The sequence below is a fragment of the Clupea harengus genome, chromosome 16 (assembly GCF_900700415.2).
Source record: "Clupea harengus chromosome 16, Ch_v2.0.2, whole genome shotgun sequence".
NCBI classification, from domain to species: domain Eukaryota; kingdom Metazoa; phylum Chordata; class Actinopteri; order Clupeiformes; family Clupeidae; genus Clupea; species Clupea harengus.
This window is the reverse complement of record NC_045167.1, coordinates 11,368,018-11,383,760: the sequence shown is the minus strand read 5'-3', so window position 1 is coordinate 11,383,760 and position 15,743 is coordinate 11,368,018. Positions and strand designations below refer to the sequence as shown.

The 15,743-nt window shown below is 41.7% G+C and overlaps 1 protein-coding gene across 3 annotated transcripts; it reads right to left on the bottom strand.

Moving 5' to 3' along the window:
* Positions 1-240: 240 nt before the first annotated feature.
* Positions 241-14,210, bottom strand: LOC122133588. 3 transcript variants are annotated; one of them, XM_042710070.1, is made up of 3 exons: positions 14,078-14,210; positions 6,770-6,831; positions 241-6,162 (listed from the first exon to the last, which is right to left on the bottom strand). In XM_042710070.1, the coding sequence occupies exon 3, from the start codon at positions 6,132-6,134 to the stop codon at positions 1,533-1,535; it is 4,602 nt and encodes a 1,533-aa protein (XP_042566004.1). In that variant the 5' UTR covers positions 6,135-6,162; positions 6,770-6,831; positions 14,078-14,210; the 3' UTR covers positions 241-1,532. The 3 variants fall into 3 exon arrangements, with proteins under 3 accessions (XP_042566004.1, XP_042566003.1, XP_042566005.1); XM_042710069.1 differs by lacking the exon at positions 6,770-6,831; XM_042710071.1 differs by lacking the exon at positions 14,078-14,210 and having other exon boundaries at positions 6,687-6,770.
* Between the last annotated feature and the right edge of the window lie 1,533 nt (positions 14,211-15,743).

Below are 15,743 nucleotides of genomic sequence, written 5' to 3'. Positions count from 1 at the left end.
GATTAGTGTATAGCTCATTTACATATTAAAATTCATTTTCAAAGAAACCTGTAATACAAAAAGTTTTACTTTTCATGGGTACTTTCATTGTGTAAAGTTTTATTTTGATAGGAGTAAAGGAAAAAATCTCAGATTGATGAGAATTAAACATATTTCCTCAACTAGGATTTCTTAGGACTTTTAGTATGTTGTTCTGGACACCTCATAGAAATGATGTATGCTGAAAAAAAATATTTTACAATTAATTATATTTTTGGCTCCAAAATGGGTTACTTTGCCTGGCCTAAAGGGCCACATTGCAGATATTGCACACTATTTTTGTTAATGTGTGGGGCTTAATTACATGTATTGATGAGCTGCACAAGGGTAAGGCTTTTAATCGCGAAGGGAACACAGTGCACCGAATACGGAATTAGAAGCAGACATAGCGTCCGCAGACTGGGCTGAGGTTAGTAAACAAGATCAGAATAGTGTTTGAGACTGGTGTATGACTGTTTACACGTAGGCCACTATGACAACGACACTGTATGCAAATGATATGTGGTGAACATAGTTTAAGAGGAGGTTCAACCTTGGGAGCTTTGGGACTGTGATCTGAGCACTTGTGAAGTTGCTCTCACGTTCTCTTAGTGTCTGTTTGGATTATTTTTCACAGCAGGTCTCTTGCTTTGTGGCAGTGACAAAGGTTTGAGTGCATTCTGGTCAGTACAAACATGTTTATCAGTCCTCCACATGGCCACATACCCACAAAAGGGATTTCAAGATGATTCCAACACTAGTTTAAGTTTGAACAACTTTTAATTACTTTACACCAGGAAACACTGCCGATTTTGGAAAACATATGTATCTTGTTGACCTCATACCCGTCTTCTGTGCGTGTAGACTTATTTATTTCAGGTAGCTTTGCCGACAGACAGTATTACACCAAAACAGTGTAAATGATATACAGCTCTCACTCGTTCTCCTTTCCTTTCAAAGAAAGATGCTTTAAAAACCTGAGTGGGGCCTATGTATTCATTTTGAAGATTATCTGGATCATTCAGTGCAAGATTACCAGCCCTTATTAGCAAGGGAAAATAAATCACTGTGCCTGTAGCCACCATTTTTGTCACTGCAGTATCGATTTATTAAAAAAATACAAAAACACGGGTCACAATTCACATTGATAAAAAAAATTAAATATCTATAAAAAAGACAATAAAATGACATCATTCAACCGTAAACTGACAATTTAAGAAGAGAGGAGTCAACAATACGCTGTGTAGTGTATGAAAAATATCGAGATTCTGAGTTACATGCTAGAGTAAAGACAAAAATAGAACATGACATATTTACAACATATTCAGATACGAGACAAATCAGAATACTATTGGCTATCTATCCTCAAGTCACTGAAGACTTCTGATTTGCTATTTCAAGTAATTCTTTCAGCAATATCTGGCGAAAGGGGAAAGATTGATTAGTTTGCAGGCCAATACTTTTCTGATATCAAAAAGTACAAATGCCAAGTTATGTTAATCTTTGTCCAAAGTTCACAACTTCACATGATTCCGTCGAAACTGTTTAATTATATGTAGTCCCATGTCCTTCTGTTCTCGTGGAGACATTTTTAATCTTCCCATCCTCAGAGCTTCCCTTTTCATCTCGCCTAGACTGGAGGATCTGTTGGTACGTTTCTTGTATTTGGTCTGGTGCCCCTTGACAGATGATCTCTGCTGCTCCTCCTTGTCCTTGCTAGGCGAGTTCTGGTGCTTTAATGTTCTTTCAGGCACATCCTTCTCCCTGTTCTCATCTTCCGGGGCGTGTTCTGATAGTCTCCTGGATTTCACGGGAGTGGGCACAAAACTGTTCTTCCAACTGTTCATGATCTTGTTCTTTGCAGAGTTCTTTTCCGGGGAATACAGAACTGTAAGTCTAGCTGGCAAATCACGTTCACAAACTGTGTAATACGGTGATGAACCATATGGCTTTAACACTGCACATTTTCTTTTCATGGGCTTTGGTATTTCTGGATTTTCTGTAGTTCCTGTTAGATTCAGATAATTCGCCCCCGAGGTAGCAGTGGGGTTTACAGCTTCATGTCTGTGTCTTTTGTTGTCTGGTGCCTTAGTTACCTCTGCACCAGTGTCTTGGGAGATGCTGGATTTATTAGTCACATTCAGGCATGATTGGCCTGAGGGAACCAGGACTTCTGTCAACTCATCCAAATTCCCACACTCTTCGAGTGATTCCCTGCTGCGCTTTTTCTGGGCTAATGGTCGGAAAGTGCTGGTGGGGCTGCCACTTCCTTTTACATGACTTGCACTTGGCTTTTCTACCTTCTCACCCTCTCCTGTGCGCAATGAATCAAGTTCCTTCATTACGTCAGACTTCTTTTTCCTTATGGCAGCTGAAGGAGAGATGGGAGAGCTGGCTTTAGTCCCACTGGGGGACGAGGTGGGAATATGAAACTCCAGTCCACTTGGCTTGGTTTTCTTATGGGCTGTCTGAGCAGAGCCCTTTCTGGAAACATTTGATGAGTGTTTCTGAGCATAATGCGTGGATGGCCGATGGATTCGTTTTGGATGTTGATGTTTCTTCGTTGACATTGATGTTTCCTTTTCCTTCCTGCAGTTTTTGAGAGGATTAGTTTGCTCTTTTCCAGTTGACTTTGTTAAGTGGTCATTTTGTTTCTTTTTCATCCTACTTGTCTGTATTTCACTGAATTTAAAAACATCTTCCATGGAGAGAAAGGATGGGATCTCTTCTTCTCCACTAAGTATGTTAATCTCTTCTTGATTCAGCATTTCACTCAAATCTCCCTCAGAATGATCACTACTATCAAGGCAAATGGGAGAAGAAGCAGCAACACTGTACACACTGTCATCAGAGTCTTCACAGAATTCCTTTGAAAATGCCTTTAACTCATCCAATGAGAGCACTGTTATCTTCATTGACAGCATGGGTTCATCTGGACTCATAGGACTGTCTTGATCAAACTCATCTGACTGGGTGTCGATGAATAGAGTAGGTGAGGGGGGATCTTCCTGTGGAGAACTGACAAGGTCCTGATCTACATAATTAGAATTAAAAGTCTTAATTTCGTTCTCAGATGACAAAACATTTAATTTGATGGACAGCATGGCATCATCCTGGTTCTTTGGACAGCCTTCGTCTGATGTTTCTGCCTGTTCACAGATGCTTTCTGACAATTCACAACCCTCTTTAGGCAAACACTCCTTGTGATCCAAATCCTGACTGATATGATGAGAGTTCTTTTGATGATGAGAATCTTTTGATGATGTTCTTATATATTCATCTGATCCATCTAATGCAATTCTGAAACACTGTTTAGGGTCATGGCCATCATACACCTCAGCAGTTTGATATGCAGTGTCCTTCTGAAGGTCAGCAGGAGCTTGGTTTTGGTCTGAAAGTCTGCTAGGATTTATGAAGGACACCTGAACCGGAAGGGAGAGATCAACTTCCTTGTTTTCAAGTCTATTACTGGTGGTGGAGATGGGCATTGTAGAGTTTTGTCCAAGATCATCTTGACTCTGGGGTTTGATGTGACCAGTCTGTTCAGCCTGGTCTGAGAATGCGTGGAGATCTTCCAGATCATCTTGACTCTGGGGTATGATGTGATCAGTCTGTTCAGCCTGGTCTGAGGATGCTTGAAGATCTTCCTTAGACACACTGTTCTCACGGAAAGATGTGGTACATGGAGCCTCAATGTTATTGAACAAGTCTGTCTCCTGTGCCTTGTCATTGGAATTTTCCAGCAATGACCCCATGTTTTTTCTAATAAAATCTTCATCTGTCAATTCTTTGCAAATGTTCAATGATTCATCACTTACATTTCTCCAGGATGACTTATCCACTTCTGTGGCGATGCCACCGTCAAAGCAACTGGTAAGAATGTGGCACTTGCTATTTAGCTGATCTAAATCATTTACCTGCATGGCATCAAACACAATCTTGTCTTCCTCTGTGTCAAACTCTGCAGCCTCCTTCAATATATTTCCAAAGGTACCACCTAGCTCTGTCACAATGTAGTTATGATAGCTTCTATCCCAATAAAGATCAAGTATAGTGCGTGCAAAGTCTTGTCCATTCTGGTCATTTCTGTGTGGCTTTTGTTCTAGCAGTTCCAAGGCTGCCACCAATTTCCTCACCTTTCCTAGACTCCACGTCACTGCTGACATGCCAAAAAAACAATCTGATCTACCTAGGTCTCCATGGTTCTGGTCCTTGGGAGCATCTTCCTTCTCAGTAATCAGATTGTTGAGAGAATTTGTGTTTGAGCAGACTGCTGACTCTGGGTGTGAACCTTGACCAGCTGTCACACCATCTTTAGGACAACCGCCATCCTCTGATCCCTTTCCACTAGATGATGACTTTCTTATAGAGGAACAGTCACTGTCCAAAAGCAAAGCACTGGCCTCCTCTGTTTGCTTTTCATCAGTAAGAGACCAAACTTTTTCTATTGTAAATGGAACCTCATCACAACTACTCTTTCTGCAAAGCTGCTGTGATATGGGAGGTACAACTGCAACAGCTCTGTGTACCTGCACACTTTTCTTAGGGTACCCTTGCACTTTGTCAGTTCTTAGAGTAGTAAGTAAGTCCCCAAAGCAAACCTGGTCAATGTCCGTTTTTTTCTTTCTGAGGAGATACTTAAGCAGTAGACTCCGCTTGTCTATCGAAATTAAGGCAGGTCTGTCAGGCACGTTTGGTCCATGGTTGTAGTACAGATCCGCTTCCCTCTGTGAAGCCAGTTGGGACAATCTGTGCTGGTCTGAGACAACGACAGGTGAGTTTTGTTGTTGGATAGGTGTACTATTAACTAGAGTGCCATTGCTGAGGTTAGGAGCTCTATCTCCATTTCTGTTTGAATTGTCCAGAGCAGGAGGACTGTTCTGGTCGGTGTGGGCAGAGCTGGAACTGTCCAATATGTGATAAGGAGGGGGCAAACCATTGGCTCTGATGGCTGAGGGCGGCAGACCTCTGGAACCAGAGGGGAAAACGCTCATGTTTTGGGAAGGAGCCGACTGTGAGGGTGTCCCATAAGGATACGGGGGGAGCGGTAATCTATTCAAGCCCGTGGAGACAGGAGGGGAGCTGGTCGAGTTGTTTGAGTAGAGAGGCAGAGAAGCCACCATGGGTGAAGTGGTAGGTGATGTGACGGTCATGTTTCTCCTGGAAATTTGCCCATTGTTTACATTATTGACGAACTGACAGCTTGACCACGGACTTGAGGAAGTTGATGAGGACACCATCACATCTTGTCCATTTGTTCCACTGGGAATCCTGCCATTTTGTGTTGGTTGTAGTGCATGGCCTTCGGTACTCAACCTGCCATTCACCTGGATATTTTGCTGTTGATTACTGTGCGTTAGCTTTAGATGATAAGCCTGTGCCACATTCGGCTGTGTCAGAAAGATCTGCCATGCAGCCAAACTGATTTGTTGATGGGCAGGAGGATTTTGGACTTGACCTTGAGTAGTGGATTGCTGTACCTGTAATGCCTGGGCTGCTTGAGGAGATCTATTGTGACCATTCAGGTTGTTAACAGTAGCCTGACGTTGGCTCATTGACATGTGTAATCCTCCGTTTGGCATGATGACATTCATGTTAGTTTGTGAGCTGTTCCTCGTATGCCAGTCTTGTTTTGTTTCTGATTGAGGTTGCCTGGGTGTGCTTTGTGTCACGTTAGTTTGTGAGCTGTTCCTCGCATGCCAGTCCTGTGTTGTTCCTGAAGAAGGTATGTGTGCAGGTTGTGCCCCAGTGTGTGACTGCATCTTCTGGAAATTCTGGGTACCGCCCGATGGAATGATGTATCCATATAGTGGAGTGCTATGGGTACCTGCCGCTGGGGCTGGAGCTGCAGGTGGGCACACAGAATTCTGATATGCTGGTGATATTCCATAAGATCCATTTCCATGGTAACCAGCCTGTGGAAGGCATGTTCCATCATGCAAGGAAAGGTGATGCTGAATGGGACCAAACTTGGCCTGTTGGTTTAAATTGGAACTTGGGATTTGGTTTCCATTTGGCTGTGCATTTCCAACTTGCTGTCCATACTGGTTGTGGTGGATAAGATAGCCATAGTGCGTCTGGTATTGCTGGGTCTCTTGGTGGGATTGAGGATGCATGATGGTAGTCCGTCACTCAGTGGCATGTCTGAAATGAAAGGGAAAAAAAAAAGTGTTAGCACATTTTAAATTCACCAAAGATGGCATACTTTTATAATTTCCTGTTGCATGCTCCTGTTAGTATTTTCAACTACAGCAGTCCAGCAACATTTAATTGTCCAGAACTGAAAATCTACACTAGATGACACCTTTACTGGGTTTTTCATTTGTTCATTTGAAAATTAATTTGATCACCAATGCGACTATTGTGGGCCGGTATCTAGAAGCAGACCAGGTGTAGATGGATATGAAAAGCCCACTTCAAAACCAGTCACCCTATTTGCTACTCAAAGAAAAATAAGAATTCTACCCCTCCCCCCCACCTAACCCCACATGGACAACAGACCATCGCGATCAATTACCCCTCCCCCAAAAGAAAGAATAAGAGGCGAGAAGAATTAGAGACATTAAGGCCAAAGAAAAGAAGCAGAGCAGCCTAGTAATAACCTGACGTTGTCATAATGTAAGATAAATTCAGTTCAGTATAGTTTTATTTGTGAAATGAGTACCTACAATACAATTGTCTCTAAGCTTTTTGCAGAGACCAGAGTTTAGAAAGAAGTAGGCAGTTAGGGCCAGTCAGCGAGGAATGCAACCTTGTATTCTTGAGCTGGGCCTCTGGTGAGAAGACGGGTCAGCTCGATGAGAAGCAGAGGATCTGAGATTTCACACAGAATTTATGAGTTATTGTTGAGAACAGTGTCACCAGATAGAGCATGTCACCAGTCCCATGATCTAGTCATGACACGAGGGGCCCACGAATGACATCACTGACAATGACAACCTCTGTTCACTTCCACCCCTATGACTAGATCATGGGACTGGTCTCTGCAAAAAGCTTAGAGACAATTGTATTGTAGGTACTCATTTCACAAATAAAACTATACTGAACTGAATTGATCTTACATTACTCATAATTCTAGTCAGAATATCAGTCTGATACTGCTCCATTGGGCTGTGATTATGGGGCGTGTTTCAACCGAACCAGGAAAAAAAAAATGCCTCTTCGCTCAATTGGATAGACCTACAACCAATCAGAGCCACGTAGTATGTGAACCGGGCCAGCTGATAAATTAAACTTTTTACCGAATCCCGTAGGAAGGACAGCAAATACATCTTTTCGATCGACAAATGCCTTGATCGCGTTTCTCTGATCCTCTTTTTAAATGAATGCGCTGTCGATGTCTTCTAAAACAGACTTGATGGCAGAATCTATCTACACTTCTCAGCTCTCCAGCGGCAGCCATGTTTGTTGAAAACGAATTCAATCCAAGCGCTCTTTGGTGACGTGGTTGATTACGTTACTGTTTATCATCTGTCCATCATCGTATAAAGCCCGCCCTGACAATTTGATTGGTCTGAACAGCTTCTGGTCGGGCATCATTTCTCCCCAACGGAGCAATACCAGACCGAACTTCCCGACCTCAAATGTTGTGGGCGAGGCTAAGTTCGTCTGGTATCCAGGCTAGCCTAGTAATACAATTTAAAAAGAAATTGTGTAATAGGAGTCTTAGAGGGGGAGATAATAGGAGACAACAGGGAGGGGCTATGGCAAGCAGTGGCGGGAATAACTAAGATATTAATTGGTTTAGGAATGGTTAGAGCAGCAATATGGAGTTCTGTTCCAAAACTAGCAAGCTAACTACCGAAAAGGCATGCAAAAACCTTGCACACACCACCAACAGCCCAGTTGACACTGATAGAAGCTTGCCAACACACTAAATGGTGTCTTTTGGCTGTATAGCTAGCAATGTCATTCTGTGAAAGCTTTTCTTCCATTATTTCAGGGTGCTCCAGCCTGGAACACAGAACTACATAGGCCATATCCTGGATGGCTAGTGGGAAAGACACTGGTGTTCATCTGTCCTTCACGCGACCATATGCTATCAAAATGAATTTGTCCGTTTATAGTTGTCCGTTTACAGCAGGGGTGTCCAAAGTCCGGCCCGCGAGCCAATCGCGGCACGCGGTCAGATTTCCCGCAGCTTCGGTCTTATAATGTGTTATCTATGGCCCGCCAGCACTGTTAAATAAATAATAAAACTTTCAAATGCAATTCCTCCTTCAACCGCTAGGGTATTGGACTTTTACTTTGGCATCGATCAAATATTCGTCTCGCGAGAACAAGGCCACAGTGTGATAGTTAGTACAGCTGTTGCACACACTTGTCCAATCTACTTTCAAACACACGTTGCCGCGAACCCTTCTCCGATCATTTCTACCATGGCAAGTAAAAAGAGGAAAGTTGACAGTGAGGGCCGCCGCTTTCAGGAGAAATGGGAATTACAATATTTCTTCACTGACACTCGAGGCAATTGTGTTTGCCTAATTTGTCAAGAGACGGTTGCCTTGTTTAAGGAATTCAATGTGAAGAGACACTACCAGACAAAACATGCTAACGCATTTGACAAGCTAATGGCGAGTGACCGTGCTGAAAAAGTAAAGCAACTCAAAGCTGCTCTGGCTTCACAACAGCAATTCTTCACGCGGGCCAATGATTCCAATGAAAACATTACCAAAGCAAGCTACGAAGTGGCCATGTTAATAGCTAAACATGGCAAACCTTTTACAGAGGGTACGTTTATCAAAGACTGTGTCATGAAAATGGTGGAGAACATTTGCCCAGAGAAGAAGCAAGAATTTATGAACGTTTGCCTGGCTCGTAACACTGTGGCACGGAGAATTGAGGACATATCGTCAGATATTCATAGACAATTGGGGGACAGGGGAGTGACTTTTGATTATTTTTCATTAGCCTGCGATGAAAGCACAGATGCATCTGACACTGCACATCTACTGATTTTTTTAAGAGGAGTTGATGACGACATGAACGTAACAGAGGAGCTGCTTGACCTCCAAAGCCTCAAAGGCCAAACAAGAGGAACGGATTTATTCGCTGCTGTTTGTGCAGCTGTTGAGGATATGAAACTACCATGGAGTAAAGTGTGTGGGACTATTACCGATGGTGCGCCTGCCATGACTGGTGAACGAAGTGGATTGTCCACACTGATCTGCAATAAAGTCAGCGAAGAAGGAGGTAACGCTATAAAACTCCACTGTATAATTCACCAGCAGGCTCTCTGCGCAAAAATTCTCAAATTTGATCACGTTATGAAACCGGCGGTAAAGGCAATAAATTCCATTCGATCTAAAGCTCTATACCACCGCCAGTTTCAGCAGTTCTTGCTTGACATCCAGGCTGAATACGGAGACGTAATATATCACAACGATGTGAGGTGGCTCAGTCGGGGGTCTGCATTGCAGCGATTTTTCTCTCTCAGAGGGGAAATCGGAACATTTTTGGATGAAAAGGGGCAACCAATGCAAGAACTGTCAGATCCTGTATGGCTGGCAGATTTGGCTTTTTTGGTTGACATAACGAAGCATCTGAATGCACTGAATGTTAATCTTGAAGGACGAGACGCAGTGGTGAGCCAGCTATATGCACACATCAAGGCCTTTGGAAGCAAGCTGCAACTTTTCCGAAGACACTTGTCACAATCAGAACCCTGCACTGCACATTTCCCAGCTTTGAAAGAGGTCATTGACCGTTTTCCACAGGACTACATCGGTGCGCAAATGGAGAGGTATGCAACAGACGTCACATCTCTATCTGTGGAATTAAACAAACGCTTTCGGGATTTTGCAGCTATTGAAAAGGAGCTGGAGCTCATTGAGCTGCAGTGTGACGACGAGTGGCGCGGCAGACACCAGCAGCTTTCTCTTGTTGACTTTTACCGGCAGCTGGATAAAGGCAGGTTTCCAGAAATGCGAACACTTGCAAAGAAAATGCTGAGCTTATTCGGCTCCACATATTTGTGTGAGCAGACATTCTCTGTCATGAATTTAAACAAGAGCCGATTGAGGTCAAAACTAAGTGACTCCCACTTACGTGACATTTTACGCATCTCAACCAGTGCCGTCAAACCCGACCTGGCCTGTTTACTGAAATCCAGATCTCAGTATCACCCTTCTCATTAGTGTCAGCAAGTTATCTGTTTCTTGGTCAATCTGAAATTATGTGTGTTTTGAACAGTAACATCTGTCACTATTAACAGTGAAAATCCAAAAGCACAGGTAATATATGCACTTGGACTTATGGCACTTATTTTATTAAACTCTTGAATAAGATTTGGCTATAACTTTTGATGTTATGTACCTATAGATGTGACATGAACTATTACTGTCTGAATGATCTTCTGAATTTTGCTCTGTCTTTTACATGTTTTAACAGACAACAGACAGCATTACTTATTACTCCTGTTTAAAATGAAGTTCATGAAAGTTAAAGGTATTTCATGTAGTTTGTTCAATGTTATCTGACTCCAGATATGAATGAAAGGCAGAATTGTGTTTTTACAGTTGTTCACGCCTGCCTGAGTGGCTTATATTGGGTTACATTGCCATTTAAAAAATAAACATAATTGTGACAATGAAAATTGTGTATTATTTGCATGTAACTTTTATGGTTAAAAAATGTCCGAAGGGACGATTGGCCCCCGAGCATCTTCACATTATCAAATCTGGCCCTCTTTGAAAAAAAGTTTGGACACCCCTGGTTTACAGAGACACGCAGAGCCCTCTCCGTCGTTGTAAAGCCTCTACGAGCACCTCTCTCTCTCTCTTGTGGCCTGACGTGCCCCAAATTTGGTAACTATCTGTCGAAATGATGGAGAGCCCATGGAGACCCCAGGGCTGTTTACCTTTTGGGTAGAAGCATGCTAACATTATATAGCTGGCTCAGACACCTTGCAAATCCGCTCAGAAGACTAGAGACTGGTTATAGAAATCTGGAGTTTTATTGCAATCAATAAGGAGATGGTCCATGGATTAGCTCGATCTCTCTGTACGAACGTTCTGCATCCTCTTTTAAGGCCTGAATTATGGGGCGGTGCCCTATCTGGCTGTTTGCCAAAACCAATCACTTATCTATTCCCTTTGCTTAACTCCCCTAATTACTAGGGCTGCAACTAACGATTATTTTGATAATCGATTAATCTATCGACTAATTTTTCGATTAATCGACTAATCTAATGATTATTTCCCATAGCAAATTAAAATAACGACTCAAAATGTTGGAATTTGAATTTCAAATGTATTTGAGTAACAAATGTAATCATAATACATAAATTAAATAGTAATACAAATTAAAGTGCAAATATGCTTTTAAAAGTAAAGAGAAAGTGCAAATAAAGTTTTAAAAGTAACTCAATTTAGCAATCAAGCCTCTGCAAGTGCAAAATAACGCAATAATAACTGGGCTGCAAGTGACATTCAAATTCAACTTATGAAATATATATTTTTTCCACAATCTTTTGTTTGAAGAATGCTAAGTGGAGGAGGTTAACTATTCAGAACAAACGAAAATACAGGCTACTCTGATAATTCACTGATTTACTACATTGCACTTAACATAAATGAAATAGCGTTAGCAAGCATCCTCTATGAGACGTTCTGTTTTCCAACATGTAAGCTTAAACCTTACTATAAGTTATAGATATATCATATATGTCTATGATAATTGCTGCTAGACACTCACTGTTCTTGTGCTCCCACAGCTCATTCTCTTTGAAATACTGGAATAGTGCTTCTTTAACTACTAATAATTGACCATCATTGAGAAAAATGACAACTTTTCTGTTAGCCATATCTCATATGCAGCAGTTACTAAAGCTAGCTTTGTTTATTGTTTCCATGGTAACATGAGCCGTCTCAGAATAATTCGCTTTTCAGTCGGCCATTTCTGATATGCAGCACATGAAGGTACGAGAACGGAGGGCAAAGAAAACGGTGCATGATTTGTATGCCAGGCTATTTGCAGATTCTGTTCCATTTTTCTCAATGATGGTCAATTATTATTAGTTAAAGATGCACTATTTCGCACTTCCTATAGTGCATTGCAATGCCGAATGAAAATTACAGGTAGCTCTGCTAGCGTCTGCCAAAAAAAAAAAAAAAAAATTAAATTAAATTTTTTTATATATATTTTATGACGCGTCGACATAGAAATCATCGTCGACAATTTTTCATAATCGACGTCGTCGATTACGTCGACTAATCGTTGCAGCTCTACTAATTACCCCTATATGTGCGTGTGTCCTGAGACTATTCTCGGAGACCCTCTGACCCCTTCCCCATCTGGTGTGGATATTTTGAGGCTCCCTGTGACCCTCTGACCCCGTCCTTTTCTGGTGTTTCTTCTGGCGCCTGTGTAATGGTCTATGGCTGCTTCCTGTTTAGTCTACTTTTCCTAAAGTGAGACTTTCATACTGATAAGCTAATCCATGTTCATCTTAACATAAAAATATCCCACACATTGCAGTTTATTTTATCTAAGCAAAAAAAGTCAAACAAACAACATTTATGTACAATTACGAACATCTACGGAGTTTGGTCCGCCATGTTTTTTTTTTTTTTTAATTGCTTTGCGACACCCACCAACCAACACAGGACTATAAATGTTCAAGAGTCCGTCAAAGCAACTGCATGACCACGCAGTAGTAGAAGTAAAACGGCACTTTAATTAAAAGTAGCATAACGGAAGAATTGCTAATCGCTAACAAGAGGCTAGTGGCAAAAAACTAGCGAAACCTTTTGAAATGAGCTAACTTTGACACTATGACAAACTAGTTAGTCAACAACTGTCCTAACACAGTCAAACATCAAGCAAGTGCAACACAAGACAAAGCAAGATGGCAAATAAGCTACTTACTAGTTCGGCAGACAGTAGAAACCGGGCGGCTTCAGGCAAACCTACATTTAGCAGTAATATGTCTACGGACCCTGGTATGGCAATGGCACGGAAGCGATTCTCCATATTAAAAGTCATTGTAGTGCCCCAATTTTTTTTAAGCTGTTGTTTTAAGGTAAAACTGCTTATCCTAACCCTAACCCTGAAGTACAATTACTGCATAAAGCCACTTTAAGATGATTTTGGAAAAAGGGGCCCTGTTCTCAGCTTCCTTTAACCACTTAGCAACGCACCTAAGGCTAGGTTTCCATTCAATTTACGCGCAATTTGACCACTCGACTAAGACATTTTGAATGATAACGGTTAAAATTAGCATAAAATCCTTTAAACCGAATAGGTAACAACATCGATAAGCTTTTGATACATTTGTTGCCATGTTATCAGATGCTCCCGTCAAAGCTGACCTTACAACTTTGCGTTTTCATCCCACAGTTGGCCACAATGCCCGCATTGGGACCACTTCTTTTAATTCACAGCAGATGGAAACACGCAGTGACATTTCATTTAGCCGAATTTTCACGAATGCACTTAAATATGCGAATGGGTTGGGTGGATGCACTTCCTCATGGTACAATTTCTGCACCCCGTAAAACAATGGGCTATGTCGTGGTGATTTCCTGCCTCCCCTCGTGTTTAAGTTGTGTTTGCATTTCAAGATTGCACGAAATCTGCTCTATACATCACTACAGTCCAACACACCACTGACTTCTTTAGAACAACAGCGCCGAAGTACAAACTTGCTGAAGCATGATAACTTAAACAATGGTTACTCGAGGCATTTGAAATGCGAATTAAAAGACAGGCTGCACATCATAATGGACATAGTCGCGGTTAAATCCAGGTCCAATCAAGTAAACACTCACATAGCCTAACGTTACACGTTGAAGATTCCATAGTCGTTTGCAGTGGTGTTAAGTTTACATTGAAATATCACGAAATGGAACTTTTTAGAAGCAATTTGTGTTGGCAATAAGCAAAAGATCATTGCAGCAGGCTAGGCGCAGAACCGATGCAGTCATTATATGTAACGTTATCCCCGGAAAAAAGAAATGCGCGAATTTACGTGGTCCAATGCGCAAGCCATTGTTCGAGTAAGCTGAAAACGCCAGGCAAAACTCCAAATGAACAATTATACAATTATTAGGCTACTTACGTCTTTCTTCCACGTAACTCCAGTACAGAGCTCCATTAGTCACGACCACTCTTTCTGTAGCTCGCATATCCGACACGCTTTTAACATGCCTCAGATTTCTCCCCGCCCATCACCTTCCCCTAGACCACTTCAGGGACTATCCTCCTGTCGAAAGGGCCCCTTGGAATTTATAAACTGTGGTAGCAATTTTCATTTTCAGCAAGATATCAGTCTGGATCCTTTTGTTCCACATTATAGCTAGAAGTCTTTAGAGTGATTGTTTGAGGCAAAATGTCTCAAAAGAAGGCTTAAGTCTAGAGTTTGGTATACAAATGGTTTATTCAGCTAGTTATGCACCAATACATAAACCTAAGCAAGTACTTAACTGCACTCAGATCCTCAGTGCTTTCAGTTTTATACACTTTTGCGCAGCAGGAAAGAGGTAAGACTCACAGGAAGATGCTGAAAGCATCTCACCTCTCTGATTGATGCTACTTGCAGAGCTCGGATTACGTGGGCAACCCTGGGTCCAGCTCTAACGTGTGTGATAGAGAAATGTAGAACTCTGACTATAATCAAGTATGTTTGTGTGTTAATCACATTCCTTTGTTTTTTAAGTGCTGACCATTCTGGCTTTGTATGTGTACTTAAACTAGTGTGTGTAAGCAGAGGCTGGGAAGAAGAATATCTGGAACATTGTATACACAAACTTTTGCCAAAAGCATAATAAGATGACCTCGGACATGGGAACCCACTGTGTGGTTATCTCTGCCAGATAGTGCGTTGGCGTCAGGGTCACGCCAACTTCAGCCTATTTAAACCTTGCGTGATGTGTTGAACTGTGCTTCTCTCTCGTCTGCTATGATGTGAGTGAGCCTGATATGCATATTGAATAAAGAGATACTTTTACACAAGTCCGGTGTCTGAAAACTTGCAGAGCTCAGATTATGTCGGCCACCCTGGGTTCAGCTCTAATGTGTGATATAGAACAGATGCCAACTAATGAGAGATGACAACCCTATGACCTTAGAAACATAAATTTCCAAAACATCCCAATCCTCATCACTGAAAACAAAGAGACACACAGACAGAAATGGCATACTCAGCATGCTTCTAATTCTAAGAAACACTGGTATCTTTCTCAGAATTTGGGAATGGCAAAATGTTGATGATAGAGAGTCCTTGAAGGCTGGTTCCTCCCTAGGGAAGTACCAGGTGCAGAAAGGCTGATAGTGTCTGTTTGCTGTTCTTCACCTAAGACTCAATATGACACTGAATAAAAGGACTGTGACACTGCACACCAATGTCTTTCATTAAATGCACAGGGAACTTACAACCAAAAGCTCATGTGGTTTTTAGCTCATTAGTCTTTGTCAAAAACAAATGTTAAGCTCATATTAGAAGCATTACAGAACAATCCTGTTTACATGCTTATATTTTATTTTTGTTTCTTGAAAAGGTATAAACACAAGAATGGCAGTGTGTCAGCTTGGCTAAACAGCCCTGTGTCTCTATACAGTGACTAACTTAAAGTGATATGGCCTGTTGCAAACAGACAATTTACAACAAGTACAGGTGTCATTAGCATAGCATGAAACATGTCCCATGATTGTCAGCAGTTAATACAAAAATATAAAAAAGCAGGTTTAGTGCCAAACTAACATCTTAAATACAAAATTATGAGAAA

Bases quoted from the DNA above. Each gene is read 5' to 3' on its own strand.
- LOC122133588 (XM_042710070.1), bottom strand. From the start codon at position 6,134: ATGCATCCTCAATCCCACCAAGAGACCCAGCAATACCAGACGCACTAT.